Genomic DNA, 17,646 nt, shown 5'->3' with positions numbered 1-17,646 from the left:
TGAGGTGCTTGTTCAAAGACAGACCCCCGGAGCCCACCCAAGGTCTGCCGCATCACAGAGCCAGAGTAGGAGTCTGCATTTTTAGCAAAGATGCTAGCTAATTCTCTCGCCCGCTCCAGTCTGCTTCGTCTTAGAATTTCAGAGTAGGATCCTGTGAATTCCAACTTCCACCAACGGACATTAATTCTAGAAAGCGGCTGTGCTGGGCTTGAAGATGAAGTGGTTTTAGCCAGTGTTTTTCAAAAGCCGAGTGGAAAACCACTCATGAGTCCTGGAATTAAGTTTAGGCATTACAGCCGGCATATTAAAGAACTAAAATGAAATAGAGTCAAATGGGCTAGACTAGCTAGGCTTGAAAAGAAAGTAGAAAATATCAGAATGCATCATACACAGTACGCATGAATGTGTGGAACTTTTCTACGTACCTGTGTTTTCACTTACACACACATTAGGTGTGCAGCTTCTGGGATTCAATGGCAAATATATTTCTTACAGGGGGAGGGGCTGTTAGAAAGCTTGAAAGCCCCCCAACTCTAGCTGGGTTTCCCTAATCACCCCCATTTTGCTGCAAGGATATTCCTCATCATAAAAGGATGGTCTGAAGGGTTTGAAAGGGAAAATGCCAAACTTCCAATGTCAGAAATCCGAGGCTACCTGCCCGGGATATTTTTGTTACCGTGATAGAAAATCAGAAAGGTCAGTAAGTGATAAAGCGGGCTCTGCCCCGGAATACTCCATTTCCAGGTGAAGGGTGCTATCCGTGAGCCACCTCGGAAGACCCTTCTCTAAGGAGGAAGAGCTGCAGCTTCCCCTGCAGGCAGGGAACGTTGCTTCAGACACATGGGTGGCTTTTGCTCTAACAACAGAAGTCAGAGCTGTCTGGCAGACCTCAGTGATGAAAGCTTTGTGCTCTAGACCAGGCTCTGGGAACTCCACGTTTCCTGGCATTCCAGCACTCTCCTGAGAAGTCTTCTCCCCACATCTGCTGGCCAGTCTCAACCCTCAAGCCCAAAATGGTGCAGGGGTGCCAACACTGGTCCCATCTTTATGGCTCCATCATCAGATTGGAGCTGCCTTCCACCGGTGGGCTCCTTGTCTGTGCATCCAGATGGGCTGAGCTTCTAGAGAGTGGCCCAGAAAGCAGTGTCCCAGTGAAAGGCAAAGGCCGGGCACATCATTCAACCTCTGGAGGACGCGTATCTTGGCGTCTCTGTCAGCTTCTGTGTCTCACCCAAGAAAGTGGCACTAGGAGCCTGTCAGTACAGGGCCCCTCTGGTCTCCAAGGAGGCCCCTGCTGACATGGGGCTGCCCTGGGCTTTTTCCTCTCCACTTCCTGGGCCCTGCAGCCACTTTGGGATTGTACCAGGGCCCATGTCCCCAGGAGATGCCCCTGTTCCAGCATCTGAATCACGGCCTCAAGCAAACGGTGGCTCTTCAAGAGAGGCCAGTCCGGAAATGTTTGTTTTCCTTAACGTTTGTGCTGAAGATCAAGCTGATATAATAAAGTCGGGAAAGTACCACAAAATCGATAAATAGAAGTCGTTACAGTGTTACTTCTTCCCGTCTTGGGACTTCATGTTTTGTTTTGTCTATTCTCTCAGATATTACGCGTATGTTCTAATGCGCAGTTTTGGGTGTTGAGAGAAATTGCTTAATAAGTGCTTTGAAAAATAACTGGGCTCATAGAAAGCACATCTTGGAGCTGCTGGGCTTACGAAGCCCCAAGTGTTTCATTTGGGGTCCTTGTGGTTTAGTCAATACAAGGGGATAAAATGCTACAATAGGGGTTTTCGGCAGTTTGTATGTTCATACAATGAACATCCCTTAGATGAGCTCTGATACCAGGAATAGTGTTGACAGGTGTGACGTTGATTGGCAGAGATACACTCTCCTTTCTGCTGTGTTGCTGGCTTGGGGAGGACCCCTTGGCCCCTGTGTAGATGACTCTGTGTAGTTACTGGGCTTCTGCTCTGTTTGGTGGTTCAGCTCCCGCACGAATCCTGACCTTCAGTGGCACGGTGACTACTCCATGGATGAAAGACATCGCCTTGCCTTGTAAAGCTGTTGGGGACCCTTCTCCTGCGGTAAAGTGGATGAAAGACAGGTAACCAGTAACCCAGTGTATGCCCTCAGTACATCAGACACGCCGTGCTGAGTCTGGTGGTCTAATTTTGTATATTTACACTCTTGAAAGCTCCAGGAAAACTACCCACTCTCCTGCGATAGAGAGGAAGCTGGTTGAGGGCGATGGCGGAAGAATCTCAGCTTTAACACTAAAAGGATCGGATCTATCTTGTCAATTCTCTAAAAATTCTGAGCTTTACATTCATAAGACAATGCTTCCGAGGAGAATAGTCTAGCCAGCCCAGTAATCTCCGTGGAAGCTTCCTGTACCTTATCATGGAAATCTCCTGTATATCTGAGATGAACGTATCCAAAGTGACTGGAGAATTAGCACTTATCTCTTCTCCTTCCAAGATAACGGACCAATTAACACTAACTCAAATGCTCTGAGAAATAACTTTAAGAAATGGAATGCATTAAGACTTAGCTAATATAAAATCTGGTTTTCCGTGCTCAGTAGGAATTATTACAACAACAGCAGATGAGATGGAAGGGAGGAAATGGGCGAGATGGATTCTGTTCGTGTAACTTTTTTAAGTAACTTTATTCAGAGACAGAAATTAAGATGTAAATAAAGCGCTGGGAATTCACTGATGAGCCTAGAGATTTGGTATAAAATTGTTTCGGAAGAGTTCCTATTTTCAAACAAAGATGCTTAAAAGACACAAACTATTGAAATGATGGTCTTGGCCCAGTGACCACTTTCTCATCTCTTTTAAGTCAGTTAATACGAAGGAAATAAGTAAGCTCCCGAGGTCCGGTGGCATTCCACTGGATGTGGGGATGACCACAGATGTCGCCAAGGGAACTCTCTTTATACGAAAGTCAGCTCATCACCCTCTTGGCATACCACAGTTCATTTCTTATGTCAAAATCATTAACGACTGTAACTTTAAGCGAATCTACAAGCGACCCCAAAATTTAGTTGTCCCTGTCTGATCTGGTCAAAATGACACGTCTGCCCACAGAAGCAATTCCCATTGGGATACGACAAGCATTGACCTTTGCAGCCAGTAGCCAGGACTTCACACGGACCTCGCTTCCACACAGCACTTCTTACAAAGGACACAACTCAGCTATGTGACTGTTTCTGTCATATAATCATCGTTTAGTTCTTCCTCAATATAACCTTCCAGATGGGTTGTTTGCTTCAGAAAGAGTGTTTATGCTTTTCCCCAACCTCAGCTAACTTGGATTGTAATTTCTTTAATCTGCGCCTTTTTCTTCCCGTGAGGTAGTAACGGGACACCCAGCCTCGTAACGGTTGATGGGCGGAGAAGCGTCTTCAGCAACGGCAGCTTCGTCATCCGGACAGTGAAGGCGGAAGATTCTGGATATTACAGTTGCATCGCCAATAACAACTGGGGATCAGATGAAATTATTCTAAATTTACAAGTACAAGGTACCACGTTTTGGGACTCTTTCTGATGCTTCTTTTTGTATGTATGCCCGTGTGCAAAGAGTGAACAAATTTAAAAATCAGCCTTTATAAAGAGCTAATTGCTACTTTCATATTACAAAAACTTGGATGTTCATTTTGGAGAATATAATTAAACAAATCAAAGTAAATAAAAAGCATTCATAACCTGAGAGATAACACTGTTTACATTTTTTCACGTAGGGAGCCTAGTCTCATTTGTCTTTAGGTGTGCATTGCTGAAAAAGCCCTTCTTTTTTTTTTTTTTTTTTTTTTGTGGTACACGGGCCTTTCACTGTTGTGGCCTCTCCCGTTGCGGAGCACAGGCTCCGGACGCACAGGCTCAGCAGCCATGGCTCATGGGCCCAGCTGCTCCGCGGCATGTGGGATCTTCCCGGACTGTGGCACGATCCCATGTCCCCTGCATCGGCAGGTGGACTCTCAACCACTGCACCACCAGGGAAGCCCTGAAAAAGCCCTTCTTAATGATGTCCACTGAGGTGTTTTATGAATGCTAATTAACTGAATTGTCATATGCAACGTATATGAAAAGGACACAAACTAAAATTCTGTAGGGCATTAATGTTTAATTGTGTATTTAATACAGTGTATGTAATTTTTCTTGATATCATACACCAAAAGTACATGACAAATTTAAGGTTGTCAAATTAAAATCATGTGTAAAATCCCAGATGGCCACTGATTGGGTTCAAATTTAGATGCACAGTGATATTTTATTATTAGAAAAAATCGAAGTGTAACGTCTCCGGATTTAAGTGCTATCACATTAGTAAATCACAGCAAGTAAAAAATAAAACCAATGTTGTCCTCAATGGGAGGGGAGGGAAGGGGAAGAACTATATATTTTTTTAAATAATGCAAAATTGATCTGGAATTTCAAGTAACTTGAATTCAGGAGATTTCAGGGCATTTTTGGAGATAGACACTATATGATGACTCTAAAGAGATGAATCCATTTTTCATGGCTTTGGGTTAATATATCAGGCTTCTCTTGGAGGAAAAGAGAAGGACATTTTATGAGAAGGTTTCTATATAATTTGGATAACCTTTCTAAACTTTTCAGTATTGCTGTCTGCAGAGCTAATCCAAAATATGACTGAGGCCCATTGATTAGAAGTATGTATTCTTCAAACCTTGTATGACTATTCAAGTTTTTGTGCTGCCACTCAATGGCACACCTTTGAGTTCAGAGCTAAGTGTGTGTGTGTGTGTGTGTGTGTGTGTGTGTGTTGCCTCTTGAGCAGGGGAGTACGTGAAATAGTGGACATTTTTGCAGTTTTTTTCCCACTAGCCAGGCTTCCTCTCCCCCTTTCATATCGCTGAGAACTGAAAAGCTAAGTGAGTGACATTTATCTTTCTCACTTGAACCACGGCTGAACTTTAGAGTAAAATAATGCATGGATCCTTAGTAAGTTCACAGAAGATTTCGGTTAGTGGTGAGCAACTCAGAAATGTAAGGAATCGGCGAGGGAATGAGGAAATAAATCCAAGTAGAAATGTGGTTGACTTTTCTTTAAATAATGGGATCGTTCTCTTCTATCTCTTTAGCCCAGGATTTCAACTAAATAGACGTTTTGACAGAAGTGAATTGCGTATTTTGTCAACCTGAAACACTTATTTAATAAATGGCTGTTAAAAAATCATTTGGTAAATGACTGTTACAGAAGACTGAAGACGTGAACAACTAATTCTTGTTTTCTAAAAACTGTTTCCTCCCTAGTTCCACCAGATCAGCCTCGGCTTACAGTTTCCAAAACCACCTCTTCCTCCATCACCCTTTCATGGCTTCCTGGGGACAACGGAGGCAGTTCTATCAGAGGTAATGAGAGACAGGTGGCCCACAACAGTTGACTCATTGTCATCATCCACGGGCAGATAAGGGACACGTATTTATCAAGTAACCGTTATGTGTTAGTTTCTTTCTCCCACAAACTCATCATGTAATTAATTCTTCCATTACCTATGCAAAAAACCACACATCTATTTTTATGGTATTTGTTGAAACTCACCCATTCATCCAAGGAATCCCATTCATAAGATGAGTATCATGCATGCAATATGAGTGAAATATTAACACATGCAAAAAAAAAGAAAGAAAAAACAAATGTGGTCATCTCTTCCCCCAAGATGCTACATTGTGCTTCTTCCCCATGTTGTCAACGCTGTACCATCCATTCAGGTACTCAGAGCGTCAGTTAAGTAACCACAGTGACTGTTCTGACTTAGAAAGTACTGAAAGATGGGAAGCGGTCTATTTGCACAAAGCTTTTGCAATTAGCACAGAGTAGCAAAGAATTAAGGGAGTTTCTACTGAAGGAATGAGTTAGCGTGATGATCCCAGCCTAAGTGGCATTGGGAGAACATTCTGAGCAAGTGGTAGACTAAGGGGAGGGAGAGAACCCAGAGGAGACTGAGGTTGCACGGGGTTAAGGAGCCGCGGGACAAAAGGGGTCGTAGAGCAGGTGGGAAAGGATAACGGATAGAGTTCTGCCGGCAGAGGACATCCTTCTTCTGAGAGAGGAGGAAGGCGAGAAGACAACAGGAAATACAGGGGCGTGTTAGGGTGAGGCCAGTGGTGTCTGGAGCCATCTCCCTCCAGCCCATGAGAGCACGTTTCCACCCCTCTTCTCAACTTTGCCCTCGGTGACCACGGCCCGGCTGGGGATATTTACACACTGCAGAAATCAGAAATGCTACCCATCAGGGCTTTTTTTTTTTTTTCCCAAGAGCCAGTTGTTAAACATTGATTAGCACTCCACTGGGCAAAGGGGAAGATCTTTCTTTTTTGGCAAAGAGAAAGGTGAGATTATTTTTTTTGAATAATTGGATGATTAGGGGTGAGGATGTGTTTGTGGGCTTGAGGAGAGGGAACGATTTGTAACAGCTGCCGTGGGAAATGCACAGGGAGTCACTAATCAAGAAACGAAGCCATTGCTAAGCGTGAGCAAGGCCCCAGCTGCAGAGGAATGGCACAAAGTGTAGGGGTCACAGTTACCACGGTTTAATGAGTCGCTCGAGTGATCTCAGACAGTGGGGCAGAAAAGTGGATCACGGGTCAGCAAATCTGGTGACCGGCAGGGTAAGTGCGGTGAGGAGTCACAAGAGTGAGTGAAACCAGGCTCCTGATTGAAATGGTCTACCAGAGGTTCTAGGCTAGGTGGAGAAGCATTTTATGAAAAAAAAAAATGGGGCACCGAGGCAGGAGTCCAAGGGACCCTAGGACTCCAGGCTCAGAGGAAAGGAAGTCTTGGTTCTATAAGTGTGAGATCGTGGGAGAGGCAGTACAGGAAGGGTGTCGGAGCAGAAGGTCTTAGAGTTGAAGCCAACTTTAGTAATGAAGGGATTCCAGGCAAAGGCGACCAGGGGTCCTTGAAGCACAGGGGTGGCCAAAGCCATTGACACGGGGGTTCCCATCTCCAAGAGGTAGAAAAGCTTCCTAGAAGTGGTTTAGATGAAGAAAATGAGAAGGAAAGTACAATCCCCCCACGCGTAGGGCACCAGGGAGGTGGCGAAGTCGGGATAGGACGGGGGAGCTGACCCAGATGCATCACTCACATGTCAGGCTCTGAGAGGGCTGTCAGGACTGCAGATCGGGAACACAGAAGGGAAAATGAGACTGAGGAGGGAGGAGGGACCCCAAGGCTGCAGGGGACCGGAGGGGAGGGAAGCAGGAAGCCAGTGGAATGGTACTGACCGTGGCTGCAGAAGGAGGGCATCAGAGATGGGTGATCTCATGAGAGGCACATGGAAAACACTGACTGCTCCCAGCTGGGGGTTCAGGGGCTCTGTAGCTTGGGGGTGAGATGTGCTTTCGTCACTGGTGTCAAAAATGGAATTCCATGGGCAGGAGGGAGGATGCCAGTGTGCTGGTGTAAGGACACGATGCATCAGGCAGGCCAGTCCTGGGCTGCCTGGATGTGAACATTTAGGAGACAAGGACAGAGCAGACAGGATACGTTTTCCCCAGGAAGGCGGCTGGGGTGACAGGGATGAAGGTGTAACAGGGAGGGATGTCTCCGTGATCACAGGAGTGCAGGCTTCAGATTCTGGCGGTAGGATTTGAATCTTGCTTATAAGACCCTAGAGCAGTCACCTAACCTCTCCGGACCTCAGTCTCTTCGTCAGCACTGCGGAGATCATAATTACTAATCCACAGGGTTACGCGAGGTGATGTGAGTAACGGGCTGTGGACAATGTCTGGCACAGTCATTGTGGACTGGGAGGGCTTGGCTGAGAAGATTCCTACCCCCGCTGATAACTTACCCCTTTTCCAGAGCTTTGGTTCTCTTAAAAAGAACCCAGCTTCAGACCATGCCCATCCCCAGGCATTCGGCACGTGTGCTCGTAAGGTCAGATATTTAGAGATTCAGTATCCATTCCCTGCTGCCCAGTTACACCTTTTAAAGGGAATGGGCAGAAAGTGGTTTTATCTTCATCACGCTATCCAGCAATCCCACCGTAGTAACGTCTGGCGTGGCCTAAATACCTCATAATCAATATATCATCACAGTGCTTCTCCCAGCCTGGGTTCAGTTTCCTGGAGTCAGCAAGAGCTCAGGTGTTCCCTTCCAGAGATGTGCAAATTCTGAGAACGCATCCCATGCAGGGTGCAAACTTCTGATAGAAAGCAAATAACGCTCTTCGGAAAATTTCTTGTTTTCTGAAGGTTACATATTGCAGTACTCTGAGGATAACAGCGAGCAGTGGGGAAGTTTTCCCATCAGCCCAAGCGAACGTTCTTACCGCCTGGAAAATCTGAAATGTGGGACTTGGTACAAGTTCACTCTTACTGCACAAAATGGAGTGGGACCCGGGCGCATAAGTGAAATCATAGAAGCGAAAACATTAGGAAAAGGTATGTAAGCCTTCTTAGTTTCTAGATTTCCTGTTTTCCAAATCAAAGGGGAGACTGGGATCAGAAAAGATGCATCATACATTTACACGTTTGTGAGTTTGAACTTTGTTATTCCCCAGATGGATTTGGCAGTGTTACAGGGTATTGAAAGAGATGGCCAGTCCATACAGAATATTCTGGTTCTCTCTTTTCATTATTTCATTTGCAGTTTAAAGGAAGAGTGTCCGCAGATATAGAAAACAGACTTATGGTTCCCAAAGGGGAAAAGTGAGGTGGAGAGATAAATTAGGTGTTTGGGATGAACAGATACACACACAACTGTACACAGAATAGATAATCAACAAGGCCCTACTGTAGAGCACCGGGAACTCTACTCAATATTTTGTAATACCCTATAAGGGAAAAGAATCTGAAAAATAATAGATAGATTGATATATGTATAGTTGAATCACTTTGCTCTACACCTGAAACTAGCACAACATTGTACATCAACTATACTTCAATAAAAATAAATAAATATATTAAAAAAGAGTGTCATTTGAAAATCAAGGGCCTTGGTGCCAACAGAAAGTTCCCAGGCTGAGTAGCCGTGAAATGTGCTCTTTGCCCTCTCACCTTCTTCAGGGGTGACCTTCTCCCTTAGTCACCTCACCCCCTTCCACCTATAACTGTCACATTGTCTCACAGGCCCCACTTTCCAGGTGAGAAGTCACTGGGGTAGACTGTGAACCTTGAGTGTGAGTTGGTTTTTCCTCTGAAAATGGACCTTCAGGGAGGCGAACCCCAGGGCAGTGATGTTCAGGGGTGAAATTTGCAGCTCAGAAACACCAGCAGGAGGGAGGGACATGGCTGCACGTGAGTGCACGTGAGGGGGCGGAGAGAGGGTCTTCGTAGGTTTCCTCACTGCTGACTCTCATCCAGTGGTGTGGACGGGATGGCAGGAGAGTGAGAGATTCGAAAGTGAAGGCGTTATTTGGATGCGACACCTGAGTTTTGGATAACGTGTACCAGGGTTCAGATGATGAGGGGTTGATTTATGCAGAAATATACCCACTGGGTCCCTGGGCTCCAGTGAGTGTGAGCCGCTTGCATAGCAAGGATGCCCATGAGTACTTCCCAAATCCAAGTCTGACTTCTCTTGAGTCAGGTCCCTGAATGGACACGGGTCAGCCCAGCACATCACAGTGGTTCCTTCAAAACCACTCAAGGAGGGTCAGTCCCTCAGAGCTACCGGGGAGGCTGCATCCTGGGCTTAAGTTCTCAGTTTTGTCTACCAAATAAAACATAATTCTCAACTTAAAAAAAAAAAAAAACATTCAAGGAAGCGCATACATGAGAATAGCTTTGTTCTTCAGGGTACTAACGCTAAGGTTCACAAAAACAACCTCTACCCACCCAGAGTTCCCCTTCACACCTGGGGAACATGGGTCCGTAAGATCCCTATAAATAGTGGACAAGCAGCCCATGACCCAGATTTGGACTGAGCCCCTCGCCTGTGGCGAAAGCAGCCCAAGGGAAACGTGGGGCGACCCTGGTGGCCTTCACTCGTGTGCCCCGTGGCTGACGCCCCGTGCCCTCTCCCGCAGAGCCCCAGTTCTCGAAGGAGCAGGAACTCTTCGCCAGCATCAACACCACACGCGTGAGGCTGAACCTCATCGGCTGGAATGACGGCGGCTGCCCCATCACCTCCTTCACACTCGAGTACAGACCCTTCGGGACCACGGTCTGGACCACGGCTCAGCGGACCTCTCTCTCCAAGTCATACATCCTGTACGACCTGCAGGAAGCCACGTGGTATGAGCTGCAGATGAGGGTGTGCAACAGCGCTGGCTGTGCCGAGAAGGCGGCCAGCTTCGCCACGCTCAACTACGACGGCAGTAAGCTGGCCGGCTGGCCTCCCTTCTGCGTCTCGCGATGTGTGCCCGTGCTCGCCGTCCCTCCCCCATCTGACATCCATCATCGGCGCAGCGGGGCTCGACCCCGCCGATCCCCTTAGGCTTTGGGGCCTTTCAGTCTGCTGCCCCCAGGGCTCCCTAGACCAGGCACCCATGTGACCTTGGCTGTGTTCCAGGAAGGAGGGACGGAGGGCCCGCAGGCAGCTCGTTAGGGAGTCTCGGGGCAGGAGTGACCTCTCCTGGGGCTGAAGGCTTCTGTGCCGCGTGGTTGTGTGCTTGGTCATGACTGTGAGCTAACATTGCTTTTGTTGTCTCCCTCCCCTCCTCCCACCCCATCCCAATCCACATAACAGCTTTCTTTTTTGCTCTCATTTAGCCCTTCAACTGCATGTGCAAAAACAGTCTTCCATCAGTAAAGGAGCTTATGTTAGTCTCTGAGCAGAAATAGAGGCACTGATGGAAATACAATAATGTCATGGGATGTTAGTAGACACACACACACACACACACACACACACACACACACACACATATGCACACATGCATGCAATTGGCATGGGCTTTGTGAAAACCAGGTGAGGTATCTTGTGACATTTAGTTGACTGAAAATAAGTGATAGAAATTTTCATCCTTTTTTGCTCCAACTAGTATAAGGGCCATTTCTTGATGTTGAACAAATGCCAAGCCCAGTGAAGCTAAAGGGTGGCGTGACATTGACCGTTCTGCAGTCAGGAAACTTCAGAAAGTCCTAACTGGCAGCAAGTTGATGCTGATTTCTGCAGCCTTGCAGTGATTTTCACTCGGGGAAAGGCAGGGTTGAATTAGGTGCTGTGATCACAGGGTAAAACTGGCCGCCATTCATCAGACAGTTTGGAGCTCCGGGCTTAGCTCCCTCAGAGACCCTGTCCAGTGTCCACCTGTCGGGCCGGACCACAGTGCTGCTGACTTACCCAAAAAGTCTGCGCCAGAGCTAACACCCCAATACTCTATTCTTCGCTAGTCAGGCTGAGGGGTGTTCGCTCCTCTGCTTACGTGCACTTGGGATCTCGCTTCATCAATACTCTGGCAGGAACTTCCCTGGAGCACAGGTTATCCTGTTCTAAGAAAAGAGTGTACGTAAACCCAAGGACCCTCGGACACGACCAAAGGATGCTCCAGAGGTGTTGTAGACGTGGCTCCTCCCTTCGCCATTTTCTCCTGGACTGTCTGGCCAGCCGAGGGCTTGTTCCTCCCACCCTGGCACACTGTAAACCCACCCCTGAGTCTCCCACCAAGGTCGTCTCCCCACAGATCCCTCCTCAGCCAGAGCCCAGGCTCGCCCACAGCATTTAGGGCCTGGGTGGGGTGAAGGCAGGAAGGTGCCAAGGTGGGAGTCCTGGTGCTGGTTACACCAGCCTGGGCTCCGCAGCTCCTGAGGCACCTGGTCCAGCTCCCGGACAGTGAGGCTTCTCCTCAAAAGCTCTGATCCTCGTGGGCCACGTCTCTCTAACCTTCTAGCCTCAATCACAAGCGACTTCACTCCAAGAGGTCCCATCACAGAGCAGCAGCCACCGCAGAGCAGTGTGGACAACTTGCTTTCTCCTCCAACACGGTTTCACTCTTTGATCTGACAAAAGAAAGGACTTCAACACTGACCATTTTCCCTAGCATGTAAGGGCTCCCCAAAGCCCTTTGCTAGCAGGGTACACACTTGGGCAGGAAGTATATTTCTTACTTTAGATGATTGATGTCCATTAATTGCCTTACAACCATCACACTCTGGTGCCCAGCTTCTTCGTAATCTGTGTGGTCCAGAGCACGCGGCTTCAAGGTGCACGTCCGTGATAGGTTCACAGCTAATCATTTAATTAGAAACCACTCGCGTGCGACATTTGAAACTGTCATTCTTACTTTCAAAGTGCTCTGCAGATCTTAAATATTTGTCTTCTAAAAGAAATATTCTCACTTTATCCAAGATCTTAGATTAAATCACGAAAAAGTCCTGGGAGATACATTTAAAATTTTCTGAAATCTGAAATAATGTTATTACACTAGAAATAAGAATACATATGTATATTTTCCTTGAAAAAAGGTTTCTTTTTTTTTGAACTAAGCTTGTGGATATAAAGCTTTAATATCCTTTTTGTCACTTCTGCCCGAAGAACTTTTTTCATTTTAGGAACAACAAACGTTGACCATTAGCTTTATATCTATCAATACCAGTCAGATTTCAGATTCGCCCGTGGCTTTATTTGACTCTTTCTTCTGCCATTTCCTGAGCCAAATGTTTCCACTGGTCCTGTGTCATCTTGGTTTTGCAGGCCCATCCTCACCTGCATCCCCTTACGTGCCTCTCATGTGGGTTCTGAGCATTTGCAGACTTGGGTTTGCAGCCAAAACACTCTATGTCAAGTTGGAAGAATGATCTTCTTGGCCTTAGCAGATAGCAAAGGGGCCCGTCATTCTATTGTCCCTGCTCTACTCACTAAATGCAGGACAAGACTCTTTTTGCTCAGAGGGAAATTGTATTATTTTTGCATTATTTTTCCTGAATCACTGACTTCCTGGTCCTTGTCTTACATGGAAGATACAGTGGACTGGAGCATCTTACATAATGGTCGGTGCCAAAATGCAGGCCCCATAAAATGTGGATGCCTGTGTTTGAATTTCTGCAGCCATTGTATTAAGCCTCTGAGCAGAGGCAGCTTAAGGCAGCTCAGAGTTCAGTCTACGCAGGTGTTTCCTTGTAATTCTAAATAATCTGAACTTCAGAGCTTTACGTGGGCCAATAAGTAGCTTTTGCTTTAGAGACTTGGATGGCTCCCCTTTGAAGAGTTGGTTTTACTCTTATACCCGGAAATAGTTTTAAAAGTAAATTTGGCCTTACACCCGTGATAGAGAGCAAGTGATTAACCAAACAGAAAGAGATTTTAAGCTCCTTTAAGCAGGCTCGTCTGGTACCGTCTCCCCACAGACTCCCTTCTGTCCACTTGCCAAACCCATTGTTCCTTCTCTGACGTGCAGCTTTTCAAACAGCCCCTCTCAATTGGGCTCTGGGTGACACTCAACTCCACGGCAGTGCGTGTGGCTCTTTTAAGCGCCCAGGCTGGACCTTATGCTTTCAAGTGTCTGCACCCAGCAGTACGTTGCCAAATGGAGTCCCTTTCCAAAAAACGAGGTGCTCTGCCCTTCGCGCACACTCTGGTTCGACGTTCCGTAGAGTAAGCGTAGGAGGGGAGCAAGCCAGGAAAGGAATGGACGAGGACTTAGAGGGAGCGTTCCTCTCATCCCCATCACCGCGGACGCCCTCGCTCACTCGCGCGGTTCTGGTAACCCGTCATCCCTAAAAACTCGGCCATGCTGTCGCCATTAACTGCCGCCTAACATCATGGCCCTGCTTTCAGGTACAGTTCCTCCACTCATTAAGTCAGTTGTCCAAAGCGATGAAGGGCTGGCGACCAATGAAGGGCTCAAGATGCTGGTGACCATCTCCTGTATCCTGGTGGGCTTGCTCCTGCTGTTCGTACTCCTGCTGGTGGTTCGGAGGAGGAGACGGGAGCAGAGGCTGAAGAGGCTGAGAGGTGAGTGGAGGCTCGGCCGTCCCCCCCGCAAAGCAGGACAGACGGCTGGCTGGGAGGGAATCGGCCCCGCGGAGTGCCTTACCCTCTCTGCGCCAGGTTCCCCGCGCCGCCTGGTTCTGTGACCTGTGATGTGCCGTCAGCAGGACGGCGGGGCCTCACACGCAAGTCACACAAATGTTACGACTCAGAAATTGAGTGAGAGCCAACCTCTTTCACGCCTCCAGCAAGGCAGGCAAAGAGAATGACTTTCACGAGGGTTTGCCAACCCCACTCTTTAATGTTGAGCCGCCGCAGCAAGGCCACAAGTTACGGCCTCCTTTATGTTTATTTTAACATCTTTATTGGAGTATAATTGCTTTACAATGGTGTGTTAGTTTCTGCTGTATCGCAAAGTGAATCAGCTATACATATACATATATCCCCATATCTCCTCCCTCTTGCGTCTCCCTCCCACCCTCCCTATCCCACCCCTCTAGGTGGTCACAAAGCACTGAGCTGATCTCCCTGTGCCATGTGGCTGCTTCCCACTAGCTATCTTACGCTTGTTAGTGTATATATGTCAGTGCCACTCTCTCACTTCATCCCAGCTTACCCTTCCCCCTCCCTGTGTCCTCAAGTCTATTCTCTACGTCTGCGTCTTTATTCCCGTCCTGGCCCTAGATTCTTCAGAACCTTTTTTTTTTTTTAGATTCCATATATATGTGTTAGCATACGGTATTTGTTTTTCTCTTTCTGACTTACTTCACTCTGTATGACAGACTCTAGTTCCATCCACTTGACTACAAATAACTCAACTTCGTTTCTTTTTATGGCTGAGTAATATTCCATTGTATATATGTGCCACATCTTCTTTATCCATTCATCTGTCGATGGGCACTTAGGTTGCTTCCATGTCCTGCCTATTGTAAATAGAGCTGCAATGAACATCGTGGTACATGACTCTTTTCGAATTATGGTTTTCTCAGGGTATCCTTTAAAAAGACCTTCCAGATTGGTTCTGGAATTGAGAACTATTTTATTGCCAGGAAATGGAAATTGAAGGCTTATGGTCCTGGGAAAGCGTTGTGAGGCAGAAAACACACACTTCACTGAATTAGACATCGGAGCTGAAGCTTGGTGTAAGAGTTTCGTTTTAACTAAGAAAAAAAAAGGAAAGAATGGACGATGAGATCTTGGACCAGATGGGAGCCTTTGTCAGCAGCACGGTTATTCCCGTGTCTGGCTCTATAGATTCTGTGCGACAGGGCTGTTCCAGCTTCTGGCCAACAGCCCTACCTGCCCTGGCTGTGCAGTGTGAGGCCAATGAGTTCTTTCCTATGCAAAGCCCTGTGCAGGACAGTGCTCTGAGTCCCTCCTCTTTACCTGTCAGGGTATTTAACCAAGTCGCTTCTTGGTAAAATGTATATATAAGCTGCCTGCATTTTAGTACCAGTGCAGTGAGGAGTATGCAACATCCCATGTATTCTTCAAAGTTGCATTTGAGGAACAGGCCTGGAAGCACTGTCCTTATACTATATCTGGGATATCCCCAAGCCTGGCTGGTAGACTTGGAAAGCATTGACCACTTGTGTAAATGCTTGATTTGACTGTAGTCCAGTTAGAACCGCAGAACATGGGGATATTTTCACCTGTCTTCAGGTAGCCAGAGCACTCCTTTTGATGGGACTCTAACCCATTTTACTATCAATGTGCTTCTAGTTGGCCAACAAATTAAGATATTTGAAATACATGGCACTCCATCTGCACACTTTAATAGTTCTTCCTTTTTCACTTTCTGTAGCCCAATAATTCAGATGAACCGTCAATCTCATTGAAATATTCTTTCTAAATCACATTCTCCACTTACCTTTTAATTTTGCAGATTCTCTTGAGTGAATCCTATATCCTAAGGGCCGTGCTAGGTGCTCGATGTACAAGATGAAAAGAAAGAGCCTTCTGAACTTTAGGTTTAGTGTATGAGGCAAACGCACAGGCATGTACCAGGAAAAGAGCCAAAATGTCACGAATGCTAAAACAAACAAATCCTACCTAAGCACAAAAGAGGAGGCGATTCATCACAACTAGGGAGGAAAGGGGGGGGGCATTCAAGAGCTACAGAAAACAGCACTACAAAAACATAATGTTCTAATCTATTGAGAAATTCAATATCAGGTGAGCTGTGCTGGATTCCATTCACAAGTGTTTGTCATTAAAATAACAAAAGGGGGCTTCCCTGGTGGTGCAGTGGTTGGGAGTCTGCCTGCCGATGAAGGGGGCGCGGGTTCGTGCCCCGGTCTGGGAAGATCCCACATGCCTCGGAGCGAGGCCCGAGTACCGCAAAAAAATAAATAAATAAAATACCAAAAGGACTTTATTTTTATAACCCCTCTTTCACCGAAAACAGAAACCCATTGTGTGGACTTTAGGGACATCGTTATAGAGGTACCAGGGTGGCGTGTTTTTGTTGCATTTAGACAGCCATGTCTAACTGGCTGCACTTAGAGGGCTATGAATTGTCCATATAACATTCTTAAAAATCAACGGTAACATTTTCTCATCCATCATTTCTATTTGATGACAAGGGTTTGGCAGCAAATGGGTTAAACGTTGAGGAAATCCTTCCCAGCATCTTCCACCCTCTCCCAAATTCACCTTTTCTTTTTGCCCCTGGTCCCCGTTGCTTACTTTTACCTCCGCAACTATTGTTTGATTTTCCTCTTCTACTTATGACTTAAGCACCTCAACTTCGTTCTGCTTTGCCAAGAGTAAGGAAAAGATGCTAAAGATGTTGCTGACTCTTCCTAGTGCATTTGAGTTAGACTGATGGCAGGTGCGACATCCTTCCTTTCTGTTCTTAATAGTCCCTTGTAATTTAGTTATTGCTTTGCAAGGACTCTGTCCAGAAAATATCCTGGGCTGGCATTTTTATTGTCCGCATGTCTGCTATTTGACACCACTATTTTGTAGCTGGTCTTCGTAAGGAAAGCAATACATCACATTAGCGAGTCCAGCCTTTCATTCCCCGGAAATGGTTTTGTTTTCTTTGTGCCAGAGAAGAGATAGAGCCAGCACAAAGGTTTCAGTGGGACGAAAATAAATGCTGTGGAAAAGAAGATGTATTCACGGGAGATGCTGAGAAGCAAAGTATTCCAGAGAAGTAGCTTGCAGGGCACAAAGGCATCTGCAGTCTTGCATTTTACGTGCTTAATAAAAGCTTCCAAATCAAGAGTCTGACAAGAGGGAAGCAAGAAGGCAAAATGATCGGACACCTAATTCCATTGCCTTCCAAATGGCAAGTTTTACTTTGGATGCACTGAAATATTTAATTCAACACACCTTCATTGATTATCTACCACATGCCAGGTGTAACATTTTTTAAAACCAACAGTAAAATTTTCTTATTAAACCATTTCTATTTGATCACAAGATTTTGGCTAGGTCCTAGAGAGAAAAGAAGGTTACTAAGATTCTGTCCCAGAATGGTCAGCAAAGGCTTTCAAGGGACAGACTCATCTTTCTTTAACATTGAAAACTGTGTCATAAAAGGGCAGAGCAAGTGACTAGGGCTGTTAAGGGGGAATCAGTGAAAGGCCAGACCTTGCCCCCAAAAGATCTTTGTCTTTTAGGCCTGAAGGGCCCTTGAAATGTTATGTTAATTAATAACACAAAATGTTTCCAAATCTCTCATGAAAAAAAGCACAGCCACAGAGTTTACGGTAGTAGGTGCCTATCTATGAAACAGTTCATAAGTAGAATCATCCAGTTACTACCTGACCCACATAAGGCACAGATCCT

General features: G+C 46.3%; 1 protein-coding gene across 2 annotated transcripts in view; it reads left to right on the top strand.

The window, feature by feature from the left end:
• The window catches only part of DSCAM (DS cell adhesion molecule), a gene marked incomplete at both ends in the record, with an annotated part of 752,893 nt that overhangs the window by 688,935 nt on the left and 46,312 nt on the right, over positions 1-17,646 (top strand). For both annotated transcript variants that reach the window (XM_082655382.1, XM_082655383.1), the window contains 6 exons: positions 1,987-2,104; positions 3,363-3,526; positions 5,283-5,381; positions 8,229-8,417; positions 10,004-10,294; positions 13,696-13,872. In XM_082655382.1, coding sequence (XP_082511508.1) covers positions 1,987-2,104; positions 3,363-3,526; positions 5,283-5,381; positions 8,229-8,417; positions 10,004-10,294; positions 13,696-13,872 — 1,038 coding nt within the window. The remainder of the gene's footprint in view (positions 1-1,986; positions 2,105-3,362; positions 3,527-5,282; positions 5,382-8,228; positions 8,418-10,003; positions 10,295-13,695; positions 13,873-17,646) is intronic.

This window comes from Grampus griseus, assembly GCF_964374135.1.
Source record: "Grampus griseus genome assembly, chromosome: 5".
In the NCBI taxonomy this organism is placed as follows: domain Eukaryota; kingdom Metazoa; phylum Chordata; class Mammalia; order Artiodactyla; family Delphinidae; genus Grampus; species Grampus griseus.
This window is presented reverse-complemented; position numbering and strand designations above follow the sequence as displayed.